The sequence below is a fragment of the Lipophrys pholis genome (genome assembly GCF_963383615.2).
Source record: "Lipophrys pholis genome assembly, chromosome: 18".
In the NCBI taxonomy this organism is placed as follows: Eukaryota; Metazoa; Chordata; class Actinopteri; order Blenniiformes; family Blenniidae; genus Lipophrys; species Lipophrys pholis.
Genome location: NC_137646.1, coordinates 8,452,175 through 8,466,581, shown reverse-complemented (window position 1 = coordinate 8,466,581; position 14,407 = coordinate 8,452,175). Strand labels below are relative to the sequence as shown.

Genomic DNA, 14,407 nt, shown 5'->3' with positions numbered 1-14,407 from the left:
GACCTGTAATCAGATTACAAATGGTAATGGAATCATTATCAAGAGTCATTTTCAATCTACAAGCTCATCTTGGACTTAAATTAAAGCTCGTCAACTTGGGAAGTTGCTTTAAAATAATCACTTTTATTGAGTTTGTCGGGCGGACAGACGTTTATTTGATCTTTTTGTAGGTTCAGGGTGAAATTGGAAAATAGAAATGCAGCAAAACCCAGAATCTTATTTTGTTTGTTTCCCCTCGCACAATTTCATACATGTACAACAATCTATGCAGTTGTACTGTCTTTATATTTACATTTGCATAGTTTCTCCAGAAACATTTCCCTTAAAGGAGGTTCCACTTTTTACCAGCTTGTCAGGGTGAGTTGGTAGAAACATGAAAGCAGAAGACTGCAAAGTGACAAACTTATAGTGGACGTTTCCCTGGAGTATTAAAATTCACTTCATGCAGTAATTTTACACTAATTGTGAAACATTTAGCAAAAGAGACTTTTTCAGAACTTTTAGTCTGTACCACAACAAAGAGTCTAAAGGTGGTTGTGGCACTATTTCACTGGTCCGGCCCACTCCGCATGATATTAGTCCGCCTCTGACCTGCGGTTCTGACTCATGGCAAATAATAGTGAGAAAAAGAAACTGACTGCTATAAATCTATTAACTGGAATTTATAATATATAACATATATATACTGTACTTGTAAAAATATATATAATTGATAGATTTTTATAAGTATAAATTATATTTACATATCAAAACATATATACTATCATTCTATTGTCATTTTAATTGCGTCCACCAAGAACATAAAATCTAATTTGTTGGTACAGATTTTGTCTAAACTTTCACCAGGTGGATTTCAGTCCTAGAAGATATTTTTACATTTTGGAGGTGATCCTGAAACTTTGTTTTGAGTGCAGGTCAATCTTTGACGGACGCCAAAAATCTGATGTCTTATTACGTAGTACAGGACTGTCTCCGAAAATTAGAACATTGTGATAAAGGTCTTTATTTTCTGTAATGCAATTAAAAAAACAAAAATGTCATACATTCAGGATTCATTACACATCAACTGAAATATTGCAAGCCTTTTATTATTTTAATATTGCTGATTATGGCATACAACTTAAGAAAACTCAAATATCCTATCTCAAAAAATTTGAATATTTCCTCAGACCAAGTAAAAAAAAAAGATTTATAACAGCAAAACAAAATCAAACATTTGAAAATGTCAATTAATGCACTCAGTACTTGGTTGGGAACCCTTTTGCACGGATTACTGCATCAATGCGGCGTGGCATGGAAGCAATCAGCCTGTGGCATTGCTGAGGTGTTATGGAGGCCCAGGATGCTTCCATAGCGGCCTTTAGCTCATTTGCATTATTGGGTCTGCTGTCTTTAAACTTCTTCTTCACAATACCCCACAAATTCTCTCTGGGGTTCAGGTCAGGGGAGTTGGCAGGCCAATCAAGGACAGTAATGCCATGGTCAGTACACCAGTTACTGGTGGTTTTGGCACTGTGGGCAGGTGCCAGATCATGCTGGAAAATGAAATCATCATCTCCATAGAGCTTTTCAACAGATGGAAGCATGTAGTGCTCTAAAATCTCTTGGTACAGTACACAGCTGCATTGACTCTGGACTTGATGAAACACAGTGGACCAACACCAGCAGCTGACATGGCTCCCCAAACCATTGCTGACTGTGGGAACTTCACACTGGATTTCAAGCAACTTGGATTGTGCTCCTCTCCAGCCTTCCTCCAGACTCTAGCGCCTTGACTTGCTTTCGTCTGAAAACAGGACTCTGGACCACTCTGCAACTGTCCAGTGCTTCTTTTCCATAGCCCAAGTCAGACGCTTCTTCCGTTGTCTTGAGTTCAGGAGTGGCTTGACCATGGGAATACGGCTATTGTAGCCCATTTCCCGGACACGTCTGTGAACGGTGGCTTTTGATACCTGGACTCCAGCTTCAGTCCACTGTCTTTGAAGCTCCCCCAAATTCTGGAAGCGGCTCTTCTTCACAATGCTGTTAAGGCTGCGGTCCTCTCTCTTGGTTGTGCAGCGTTTCCTGCCACATTTCCTCCTTCCAACAGACTTTTTGTGAATGTGCTTTGAAACTGCACTCTGTGAACAGCCTGCTCTTTTAGAAATTTCTTTTTGTGTCTTACCCTCCTGATGGAGGGTGTCAATGATGGTCCTCTGGACAGCAGTCAGGTCAGCAGTCTTCCCCATACTTGTGATTTAGTTTACTGAACCAAGCTGAGTGTTTTTAAAGGCTCAGGGAAACCCTTGCAGGTGTTTCGAGTTAATTAGACGATTCAAGTGATTAGTTAAATAGCCTGCTAGTATACTTTTTCATGATATTGTAATATTTTGAGATGGGATATTTGAGTTTTCTTAAGCTGTATGCCATAATCAGCAATATTAAAACGACAAAAGGCTTGCAATATTTCAGTTGATGTGTAATGAATCCAGAATGTATGACATTTTCATGTTTTTAGTTGCATTACAGAAAATAAAGGACTTTAACACAATATTCTAATTTTCTGAGACAGTCCTGTATAGTTATGTTATAATACGTCATGGAACAGAGATTAGTTTTCTCCAATGTTTATCATTTGTGACACATTGTGATGTGGTGTTGCTGAATATCGGCGTGGAGGTTCTACTGTATCTGAATAACTGTGTGTGTGTGTGTGTGTGTGTGTGTGTGTGTGTGTGTGTGTGTGTGTGTGTGTGTGTGTGTGTGTGTGTGTGTGTGTGTGTGTGTGTGTGTGTGTGTGTGTGTGTGTGTGTGTGTGTGTGTGTGTGTGTGTGTGTGTGTGTGTGTGTGTGTGTGTGAGACGTGCGAGGCAGCGACACCAGGAAACTCCCATTTTCTACCGTTTATTTCTGTCAGTCACTTCATATTAAAGTCAGAGTGGAGCCGGGTAAGAAACAGAGGAGGTAGTGAGATTACAATGTGGTGGGGTGAAACAAGGTGAAATGAACGAGAGCAAATAGTGAGCAAAGTACACATGTAGTGGGCGTTTCATGTTTAGTATCAAAAAGTGTTTTCACGCTGAGCTGATGTCTGAAATACATCAAGAGACTGAAGATTCATCTACAAACATGCGTTCAGCAAAGAACTCACTTCAAATCATCAAGAACAAACCGACATCAAAAGGTTTCCACTTCTAACTCGTCTATGGATCGTTTCTAATCGATGCTGATTTTATCAGCATGACAATAAATATAATACAAGTCAGAAACTTTTCATTCATCAATCAGTGAAAATCTATTTTTTTTTCTTTTTTACTGCTTTGGCCCAGATTCTAATTTCCCACCAAACAAAAGCGGAACATCCAACGGCCACGAGAATCTTTTCTTTTTATACACCAGTGTGCAACTGACCGTCAGGTGTCGGGACTTCAACACAACTTCTTCATATGAATCAGAAAATCCCTTCAGTAGTTTAAAAATCATGAACGAATCCTGATTATCTGTTCCAGTTTGAGGAAGTCTGACATTGTTTGAGAGTGATCCGTTTGAGAGTGATCCGTCTGGCGGCGCGGTGCTGCAGTGGTTAGTGCACTTCTACATTAAACAGAGTGAATCCATTCATTTTCTTTCTCCAGCTTATAAAACCATCGTCAGTAGGATTATTCAAGTGTTTTTCTTCAGTCGTAATTAGTGCAAGTTTCTTCAGAAGCTTTCCAGTGACACACGACAACCCCCAGACTCTAGAATACTCTTTTCATTTGCAGAGCTTGTGAATATTTTCCCTTTAAAATAAGATGAAAAAAACCTATAAAAGTTCTATTCTCTGCTTGAAGGATCTGGACGGAGGATCTTGTAGAAAGGTGTTGAGGGATTCTCCTCTAGGTGGCGCTGCTGGTTAGTGGAGGAGCTGCAGGCGGGTCCTGAACGTGAAATACTGCCGCGTCTTTAAGTGAAGAAACTGGAAGAGAAGGAAGGAGGCGGTCAATAAAAACAGCAAACGTGCAGAAAGTTTGAATAGACGAGACGCAAACAATCCGGAGAGGAAAGTTTACTAGTTTAATAATATTCTCACTTTGTTTTGAAGGAGCTTCATAATTCTCTGATTCAAAAGCCTGTCTGAGTATAAACTAGATTTGGGATTGTGTGGTGGTTTTAGTGGCTGTGTCACACATTCCTTCACCACATGTTGCTCTGCAGGTGTCGTAACCTTCCTTGTAAACTTGTTTGTGTGTTTTTCAGCAAACGGAATAGAAACGAGGCTTCGTCAGCATCACGCCGTCACCGCGAGCAGATGAAGCCTCAAGAATCAACTGGAGCAACATGGAGGAGAAAGATGGAAGCCAGAGTGGATCAATAATCTGCTAGAAATGTCTTTTCATTTTCAGAATAAAACTGAACTTTGTTCTTCATAAACGAAGAAGAAGAGTGAATTTTGAACTATTTCTTGGGGAGCAAGCCTGAAAACGGAAAAGCAACCTCCTCCTCGTGGTTTTTTTCTTTTGCGTCATAAAATGTTCAACCTGAAGAAGAAAATGAAAAGGTAATGAAAAGATTTGCTTTTATAGAAGAAGAGCTTGGAGAAGATCTGTCATTTCATGTTTCTACAGTAGAAACGATGAAGAGGAGCTCTGACATTTACTCTGATGACTCAACAATTGAAGAAATATTTTGGTTTGATCCTGATTTATGTGTTGGTTGTTTGGATCGGTTGCTCTGTTGCTCTGTTGGCAGCGCCGCTACATCACTGCAGGGTGACGGTGTCCTAAAGACTCCTCTGGCCAATCAGCAGCCCGACGTCAGGTGATCCTTCCACCTGCCCGTCGACACGTAAGACAGTTTGATCCGTGTCGGAGGTAAACAACGTGAAGTGAGCTCATGAGGCTTGAAGCACCGAGCCAGTTAATGTCCTGGTTGGTTCTTCTGTAAAGAATGACGAGGAAACCGTCTCACCAGCTGGCCTGCACGGCCTCGATGTCGCTCACCAGGTTCTGAGCCAAACAAATACCGAAGATCTGTGGATGAAAAGAGGAGAGCAGCTCAGTGGAGTGACGCCAGAAAGCAGTGGAGGTTTTTCCACTGAGGAGGAGGAAGGGAAGAGACCTGTAGCAGAGCGACTCCGATGAAGATCCCGGCCACCAGGGTGAGGTTGTCCTGCAGCCACTTCTCAAACTGAGGGACGCAGCCTTTCACGTTGATGTAGTCCTTCTGCTCCGAGTCCTGGACACAAAACAGGAGAACATCTCGGACCGTCACTCTTCTCTCTTCACGGATTCATCCTTTCATTCTGGACTGCCGGAGGAGGGAAGCAGTGAGGGAGTGAAACTTACTGGTTTGGCTCGAATGTCGTATCCACACTGAGTGTTGATCACGTCCTCCTGCAGAGGACAACAGGGACACGTCACACACTGCTTCTTTATGGTTCTCACACCGAGTCTGATCCTCTGACAGACAGGTGAGGACAGAGATGGACAGGTGGAGACAGAGGTGGACAGGTGGAGAAAGGGGAGGACAGATGAAGACAGATGTGGACAGGTGGAGAAAGGTGAGGACAGATGGAGACAGATGAGGACAGGTGGAGAAAGGTGAAGACAGGTGAGGACAGATGGAGATAGATGAGGACAGGTGGAGAAAGGTGAAGACAGATGGAGATAGATGAGGACAGGTGGAGACAGATGAGGACAGGTGGAGAAAGGTGAAGACAGGTGAGGACAGATGGAGATAGATGAGGACAGGTGGAGAAAGGTGAAGACAGATGGAGATAGATGAGGACAGGTGGAGAAAGGTGAAGACAGGTGAGGACAGATGGAGATAGATGAAGACAGATGGAGATAGATGAGGACAGGTGGAGAAAGGTGAAGACAGGTGAGGACAGATGGAGGCAAGTGTAGAAAGGGGAGGACAGATGGAGACAGGTGAGAACAGATGATGACAGGTGGAAAGAGATGAGGACAGTTGGCGACAGATGGAGGCAGGTGGAGAAAGGTGAAGACAGATGAGGACAAGTGGAAAGAGATGAGGACAGGTGGCGACAGATGGAGGCAGGTGGAGAAAGGTGAAGACAGATGAGGACAAGTGGAAAGAGATGAGGACAGGTGGCGACAGATGAGGACAGGTGGAGAAAGGTGAAGATAGATGAAGACGGGTGGAGACAAATGAGGACAAGTGGAGAAAGGTGGAGAAAGGTGGAGACAGGGGGTCTGGTACCGCAGGGTCCTTGGTGCAGCAGGAGAAAGGAACTCCACACTTCTCCCGGCTGGGGTTCCCGTCGGTGCAGTTAAAGTAGATGTTGAGGTTCCAGTCGTCGGCGCCAAACGCTCCACAGCACTCCCACTGGAGGACAGGAGAACAGCGAGGCACCATGGAAACACAGTCCTGTCATTTCTAAAAATCTCATCATCATTATTCAGGATTCAAACATCAGCAGGCTTCACTGTACGAACTGTACTCATTGTAAAGTTTTAATACGTTTTGTGGGAAGTGATAAACACAGAAATGCTGAGCTCAGCGTTTGGGCATCAATCACCAATCAGAATATTCAATCAATGTGTTTTTCGAAGGAAAGTAGTTTTTTTATCTTACGTATTCTTGAGTGAAATCGATGAGATTCTGCAGATCGATGTCGTCCCGATACGCTCGAATGTTGTTGTTGATAAACAAGTTGAGCTGATCTTTGATCCAATCCTTGAAGACAAACGCCAGGACTCCTGTGGTCAGTTCCAGGAAGAAGATGATTCCCAGAAACACGGAGAACTAGAACGAGAGCAGACACAATCCAGCCGATTCACAATCTTGTGGTCGTCCAGCCGGCCGGCGCTGCAGTGTGCTGACTCAACTTACAAACTTCAGCAGGAATGTGTTTTCTCGCAGGGCTCCGATGCATCCAGCAAAGCCCAGAATGAACATGACTCCGCCCACCACCATGAAGAGCCAGACGGGGTCCAGACCCCCCAGGTCAGTGATGGACGAGATGTTGGACAAAACCCCCTGAGAGACAAAGAGGAACCACATGAGTCACACAGAGAAACCAGATCCACCTGCATGGAGGAAGGTTCTCCTCGTATGCAGATGATGGTGGAGGAAACATTCGGCATCTCACAGCTTCTGGAAACTTGGGTTTGGGTTCCTGAGCAAACATTTGGAAAACTTTTCTCTGGATGCTGCAGTCGCGTGAACAAACAGCCAAACACATCCAACGGCTGGAATCGTACTCATCAGAGAGTCTCAAATATTATTAAACTGTTGTTTGTTGGCAGCCAAAGTAAAAGAGCAGAAGAAGAAGGTTCCAGAAGAGAGGATGGATCAGTGTTCTGCTGAAGGAAGGAACTCCGGCCATCAGGTACTGTCGCAGGCTCGAGTATCGACACACAAAGATGGTGATCGCAGAGCTTCACACTCACCTTCTCACTCCACGCCCACAGTCCAATTCCCACGAGAGCCATGCCCAGGAGCTGCAACACAAACAAACAAACAAACAAACAAACACAGCTGCAGTCAGTCGGCGCGGTGGTTTTCTCATAGTCCGGCCAGTTCCACCCTCTGTCCCATTGTGACTGATACAGTAGAACCTCTGGTGAGGAGACGCGATAGCAGCAGACAGGTGTCAATGTCCCGTCTTCCCGATGTCCGCCATCTTGGAAAAACAAAGCTTGTCCAAGGTATACGGAAAGTGTCAGGCCGTCTCCCGCAGGCCGGGACATCAGCGCTGCAGCAGCCCGGTCCCACGGCAGTTGTGACATAGTCACATAATGTAGGCCCTGGTTACAGCGTGGAGGCAGAGACACTGCGGGCGGTGCAGTTAACATGCCAGGCCACTAGGGGGTGCTGTGGGTTGTTTTTGTAAAGACGTTGTGAGAGTCAAAGAAAAGTTCCGCCTTGGGAGCCGCTTTGAAAAAGTGACGTTTGCGGTCCCTCTGAACACCGGCGCCATCTAGACGGACCTCCTGAACGCCTCGAAAGTTTTGGAGTTACACTCATTCTTGTTGTCGTGGAAACAGATTTAATCTATTGACCGGCGTCCAGAACACGGATCTTCTATCAGACTCCTTCAGTCCACAGTCAGTGGAACCACGAGGTTCCAGGAGGTACGACTGATAAACAGGGTTTGTTTCAGGGTCACTCCCTGTAATCAATAGTCAAACTGTCAAACTGTCAAACTGTCAACGTAAACAAGATGTAGGATGAGGTGTGACGTTATGTCGTCTCAATGCTTCATTCACACTTTCTTTTCTTTTCACGCTTACATTTCTACAATATTGTTTATGTAACTAGACAACTGCTCCTTGTCTCTTTTCTCTACCTGATTTACTGATGCATACGACTGTCTTGTTTCAGGCGTAAATATTTATATGAAATTTATTTCTAACTTCTTTTTTTTTACATTATTTATGTACATGTTTTATTTTGTAGACATTTCCTGGTAATGGTTTAGTTATGTAGTATAAAATAAAAGTACGTTTCTTCCATGTTTGGTTCATTCAGTATCAACTGGTCCTACAATTTGTCCTCAAGAGTGAAATAATGAACGTTTAAAGACAATAAGATTCACTGACACACCATCACTCCAGGAGTCAAAACAATAAAACTCATTTATGTGGCAGAGACATTGATTTATGTTACGAACAATAAAATATTCGCTCCATGTTATTGGGTAATATTATTTCACATGTATATAATGTTTATAACACATGAAGGTTTGAAACTTGCACCAGTTTTATGAGAAAGTCACAGTTTGTTTGTTTCTGATGATATTTTCAAAGTTAAAGCGTCACTCAGACAAACTGAAAGAAAGAGCTGCTTCAGAGAAAATCAGCAACATGATGAACGAATCGAACCACCATCAGCTTCAAATGAGTTCTGACACTTCAGGTCCTGGACCTGGACCTGGACCCTGAGTCTGGACCTGGACCTGGACCTGGACCTGGACCTGGGCCTGGACTCTGAGCCTGGACCTGAAACCCAAATCGGACCCTGAACCTGGACTGGGAAGCTGATCCTGGACCTGAGTCTGGACTTTGTCCCTGACCCTGGAACTGGATGATCCTGGACCTGGACCCTGAGACTGGATTTTGACCCTGATCCTGGACCTGGATCTGAGCCTGAGGCGCTGAGCTGTCATTTTTCTGTCCTGAAAGAGGATTAACCTCTGTGGATTGCGCTGCGCGCTTCTATCCGGACCGGACCGGTCCGAACCGAACCGGACCGAACCGTCATCATCGTGCAGCAGAACCGAACCGAGGTTGAACCAGAATCGGACCTTGCCACTGTCCACCGGGACCGACGGAGAGGTTCGGGGCTCTTACCCAGAAGAGGATGTTGAAGCCGAAGATGAAGTACTTGATGCAGCAGCTCACTTCGTGGCCTTTGTACTGGTTCCCCGTCATGGTGGAGCATCATCAGCCGGACTCGGAGCTCAGAACTCGGCCTGCTCACAGGCTTTGTGCGGGGCGGGGAACAGGTTCATCCATCTCTAGAACCGGCCGTTTCAACTCCGGATGCGAACCAGACACACGGGTCACCACAGTCCGGACAAAGCGCCGACAAACGCAGAATAAAGACGGAATTCAGAAAAGAGACGGAATAAAACAGGCGGCGTAAATCCAGTTTACCGTCCGAGGCTTCAGGAGGAGGGACTACTGCTGCGGGAGATCGTCTGCGATTGGCTGGGAAAATAGTTGACAGACAAAAGAAACAACCAATCACAGCAGAGAGATGCTCGCGCTCTTCCTGTCCCTGCCTACGTAATGTGGTGTAATCTCGTGATAGTACGTTGTTGTGGGTCATAAATTGAATTTTCAACATATTTTATTTGGCCTTTCACACACTGATAAAATAAACCCAGAAAAAAGATATAACATCAATCTTAATTAATTATTAACTATTAATGCCAAATTTCACATACATTGTACGCAGCGTCCAAACAGAATTGCTTTTAAAGCCTTGTTCTCCTATTATCTAGACAATCTAAAGAACAGCATAAATTCCTAAGCAAGTAAAATCCAAGAGCATGTACAGTCTTGTTTGATTTATATAATCTTTATTTATACCTTGAGCACCCTTTTCTCTCTTTTTTTCCTGATGTATACCTTTTTTGTTTACTTGCATGTGTATCTATGTGTTTGAGATGTAAAAGATTGTGAGTTGTGAGGATTTTCATCCTTTCTTTGTAACTACACTATTATGTATATATATTGTTTAATTGTTCAAATAAAAATAAAATAAAATAAACGTTGTTGTGTGTCATGGACATAATACACATTAGATTCAAGATTCAAGATTCAAAATACTTTATTTACCCCCCTAGGTGCAACTTAAAGCAGCCCACTCTGAGTAGTCATATAAGCACAGATATAAGAACTTAAAACTCATAGCATAGAAAAAGTGCACACAAACCACATAATAAATATCATAAATACAATAAATATTCATCTACAGTCCTCATATAACGTGCATTGTAGTCCCAGCAATTTGGCAAAGAGGGAGAAATTTAACAGTTAGAGCCCAGTTCAGAGTCACTGTGAGGAGGGGTCATGGGGTCATGGGATTGGGGGGCTGAGTGGGCGCCGGCAGCGAGACAGCGGGTCAGGCTTGGCTGAGCATTGAGGAGAAGGACCGCTCTGGGGACAAAAGTTTCCCTCCCCCTTTGAGTCCGACCGCCTGGGCAGCGAAGGCGACTTCCAGAAGGGAGCCACTGGAATGCACGGATCAGTGGGAGTGACGGGTCCTGAAGGATCTTGCCCGCCTTCCTCACAGTCTGTTGCTCACAAAGGGTGGAGAGGGCTCTGACAGGGAGCCCCATCATTTTGGAGCAGGTCTTGACAACATCCAACAGCTGTTTTTTATTTTGTATGGAGATGGAGTGGAACCAGCAGATGAAGGAGAAGGTTATGATGCTCTCTGTCAATGAGTAATAAAAAGTTGTGAGGATAATTTTGCTCACACCAAAAGAATTGAGCTTCCGCAGGAGATACTGTCCTTGATGGCATTTTTTCAGAATCTCATCCGTGTTATGCTCAAACCTCAGCTGCTGGTCGAAAACTGTACAGAAGTATTTGTATTCTTCCGCCACCGCCACGGGCTCCTCGTGAATGGTGGTGACTACAGCCTCAGCCAGCGCCCTCTGTCTGTTAGAGAAGGTCACTACCATGTTGTTGCAATGTTCCGACGCTGATAATTTTTTAAAAAGTATGTTGAAAAGATTTACAAAAACAATGCAGCATATCAACATACAAGAGTTTAGAAACACTGAGCAGTAAACACAGTAACTGTTGACCTTATTCCGCGACAACACGAGGGCGCCCACATATTGCATAATTTTTTCCAACAACTTCCAGTGGGTGGGACTACTGTAGTGTAGTGTCGTTGTTTGTAGTAGCTGCTCGTTCTGGACGGTGAACGGGATTGACAATCTTTAAGAGTTTCTATTTAGAGTTTTAAACATCTTTTATGCTCCGTGTCTAGCCGTGGCTGGCTGTGTGTAGCATTACATGCTCCGTGCGAGGCTGTCATAAGGAGAAAGCAGCTGAAACAACAACATTTTAAACATAAAGAGAAGAGGATGTTGTGCAGCAATGTGTAACCTTTAAAACAACATAATCTCTGATGTAGAAGATGAGTTAGTGCAGATTTGTCCACATCTCACTGTGTAAAGCTCATGGTTGTAATAAAGAATAAATCATTTAAAAGGATTTCATCTTGGTTTATTTCATACAATGAGATTCAAACCTTCCATGATATTGAAGCAGCAGGAACAGCTGGTTGCTCTGCTTCAACCACTCTGAGTGGTTAGCATGGTGGTTAGCATGGTGGCTAGTGCTAGCTGACCGGCTGGGACTCATGTCTTCCTTCAAAAGAGGAATTCTCTGTCTCTGGATGACAGCACATGGCCTACCTTTACACTGTAGATACTGATACACCTCAGCACTCTTAAAGTGTATCATAGCTGCTCTGTGAGCCGCTAATAAAGGACGAAGGCGTCATCATAAGTTACCACTGTCCACTTTCTCATGTTGTCTTCTCAGGTCAAAATTAAAGAAGGATGAGGCATATCGATGTTATATCAGTTTTCATGTGCTCCCACTTTAATATCCTAGTAGCAGTGTTGTTTGTTAAGTTTTATAGACGAGATAAAAACACTGGGCTGCCGACCACCACAATGTAATTTGTTGGTAACCGGAAATGCCGACACAAAACACGGCAGAACAGAGTATTGAAAGTGGGCGGAGCGGAATAAGGTCAAAAAATCACGGTTTAACTTGGCATAAATATACATAACGTAAAATCTGTGATGTACAGACAGAGTGGAGCAGATTAAGTCAATATTCCATCAGAATCTTTCACTTAAAAATAGAAGCACCAAATTTGGCACCAAAAATGACCAGGATGTACTATTTAAGAAGAGTACCTTATCCAACTGAAAACCCGAGATGGCCACCAGTTTCCAAGATGTCCACCTTGTCAAATACAAAAAAGGTTTTTGAAGTAGATCTCGAATGAACATAAATGTATTAATGATTCAAACATCAAAATGAATGTACAGTGACCAGAAGAAATCAATAGTATGGCCGCCAGCTTTCAAGATGGTGGCTATTACGTGACTCAAAATTAACATTTTCGGAAGATGTCTGATCACAGATATTGCATTAAGTTAAAGGGCAACACCAATGATCATTCATAGAAACCCTGTGGTCAAGCTCTATTGGTTTGTAATTTTCTATAACGGGCTTGTCACGATAGCCACACTCCAAAACAGCAAAGAAAAAAACGGTCTAGAGAGCTGGGAATATGGTGGCTATGCTCTCATCCGGCTGACCCAGATTCAAATCTCATTCAGTCTGTTAGATGATAAGATTAATGTCAAAGCACAACCAGGAACACTGGTGACATCACTGCTGTGAGACTCAGCGTGCAGTTCAGTGTAGACTTGTACTACTGTATTTGTACTTTACGAACTGTTGTAGTGGTCTACTCACTGTAGTTTGAAGTATACTGTAGTGTCCCAAATGCTATCTAATAAGCCGCTGTATACATCTCAACTAGAAGTTTAGTCAGTTCTATTATGTGGTTACTTAGACAGACTGAATTGACAGGATTTGCCAGTGCGAAAGAGCTGAGCCAAGGGTAACAGAGCTTCAGTTACCTGGATGGTGTACAGATCGCATGGGACTTTGTGCAATCGCATCGATGTGGACCGAAACATACATGAACGGAGCCTCAGCGTTGTGGCATTTATATGTTTGGAAAGAAAAACCAAGAACTGAGAAGAAGGTGAAAATGGACGCGGTTGTGACTCAGAGAGAGAACAACCTGGAGGGTAATGTTGCAAATTAAGTCTTGTTAGCATCTATTAGCATCTACTACCATTTTAAGTTAGCTTCTACTGTTGTGGTCTTTCATTTTCTAACAAAGCAAAAGAGTTTGTTTTGTGCAGGCAGCAGCTCACAGCACCAGCTGCTGTAATGACTCCCCTGAATATCAGACACACTCTGATTGGTGGTCGCCAGCTTACGACCGATACCTCAGCCGTCCTAGAACCTTGCACAAAGCCCAACGATTCTCCCACGATCCGATCTGTCATCTCAGACGGCTGAAAATCACAGTGTTTGTGGGAACCTTTACAGCCTCCACCTCTCCCTAACAGCTGGTTCTGGAGGAAGGCGCTCTTCTTAGCCACTTCCCACACAGCATCACAGTCGGTCCTGCAGTAAACTGAACGATGATCCCTCGTGGTCTGGTAACACCTTTCTACAGTTGACCAAGCCGATGAAACGTGTCAGTAAAATCAGGCAGTTTGGCTTGAAGGGCAGGTAGGACAGCCTGGCAGATGTTTAATCACGTCCTTATGGACGTCCTGCTCCTTGTTGCCCTGATATAAGCGTAGGTTCCAGCGTCGTACAGAGTTTTCCAGATTTCATCTCGGCTTCACGGACTCTAACATCCATGTAGGTCTGGCTGATATGGGCTTTCATTAATATCTCGATATTTGTTGCCCATATCACGATACACGATGTATATCTCCATATTTTGCCTTAGCCTGAAATGAACACTTTTGATGCATCAATCACACGAGTATGACGATTCTGTCTACATTAAGGAGGGTGGATGGGACCTCCGCCGCAACGTGGGAGACGTTGGACCGTGGACGGTGTGCTGGGTATCCAGAGAGGACAGCCTAAGCCGGGCCGCCGCAACCGCTTTAATGCTCACTTGGTCTCTGAGAGCAGCCGGAAATTTAATACCTGCGGCTAAAAGCTACAGTGTGATAGTCAGATTTTCATGATATAGTCATTTTCCATATCGCATAGAGAACAAGCATATACATCAAGTATATATAGATATATTGCCCAGCTCTACATCCACGTGTTCTTTTTGACCTCAGATATCTCTCCAAAAGCAAAGTCAATGCTTTTCTTCAAACCCTCAAGAGATTGACT

The 14,407-nt window shown here is 43.8% G+C and overlaps 1 protein-coding gene across 1 annotated transcript; it reads right to left on the bottom strand.

The window, feature by feature from the left end:
- Window positions 1–2,867: 2,867 nt before the first annotated feature.
- LOC308123799 (tetraspanin-5-like) lies at window positions 2,868–9,629 on the bottom strand. The gene is made up of 9 exons (XM_080486481.1): window positions 9,278–9,629; window positions 7,376–7,426; window positions 6,816–6,962; window positions 6,558–6,728; window positions 6,183–6,308; window positions 5,306–5,353; window positions 5,079–5,195; window positions 4,929–4,990; window positions 2,868–3,936 (listed from the first exon to the last, which is right to left on the bottom strand). The coding sequence occupies exons 1-9, from the start codon at window positions 9,356–9,358 to the stop codon at window positions 3,924–3,926; spliced, it is 816 nt and encodes a 271-aa protein (XP_080342607.1). The 5' UTR covers window positions 9,359–9,629; the 3' UTR covers window positions 2,868–3,923.
- Window positions 9,630–14,407: the final 4,778 nt, after the last annotated feature.

Coding starts and splice junctions, on each gene's coding strand:
- LOC308123799 (XM_080486481.1), bottom strand. CDS start 9,358: ATGACGGGGAACCAGTACAAAGGCCACGAAGTGAGCTGCTGCATCAAG. Junction 7,427..9,277: donor GCTTCAACATCCTCTTCTGG/GTAAGAGCCCCG, acceptor TTTGTGTTGCAG/CTCCTGGGCATGGCTCTCGT. Junction 4,991..5,078: donor TCGGAGTCGCTCTGCTACAG/GTCTCTTCCCTT, acceptor TTTCATCCACAG/ATCTTCGGTATTTGTTTGGC.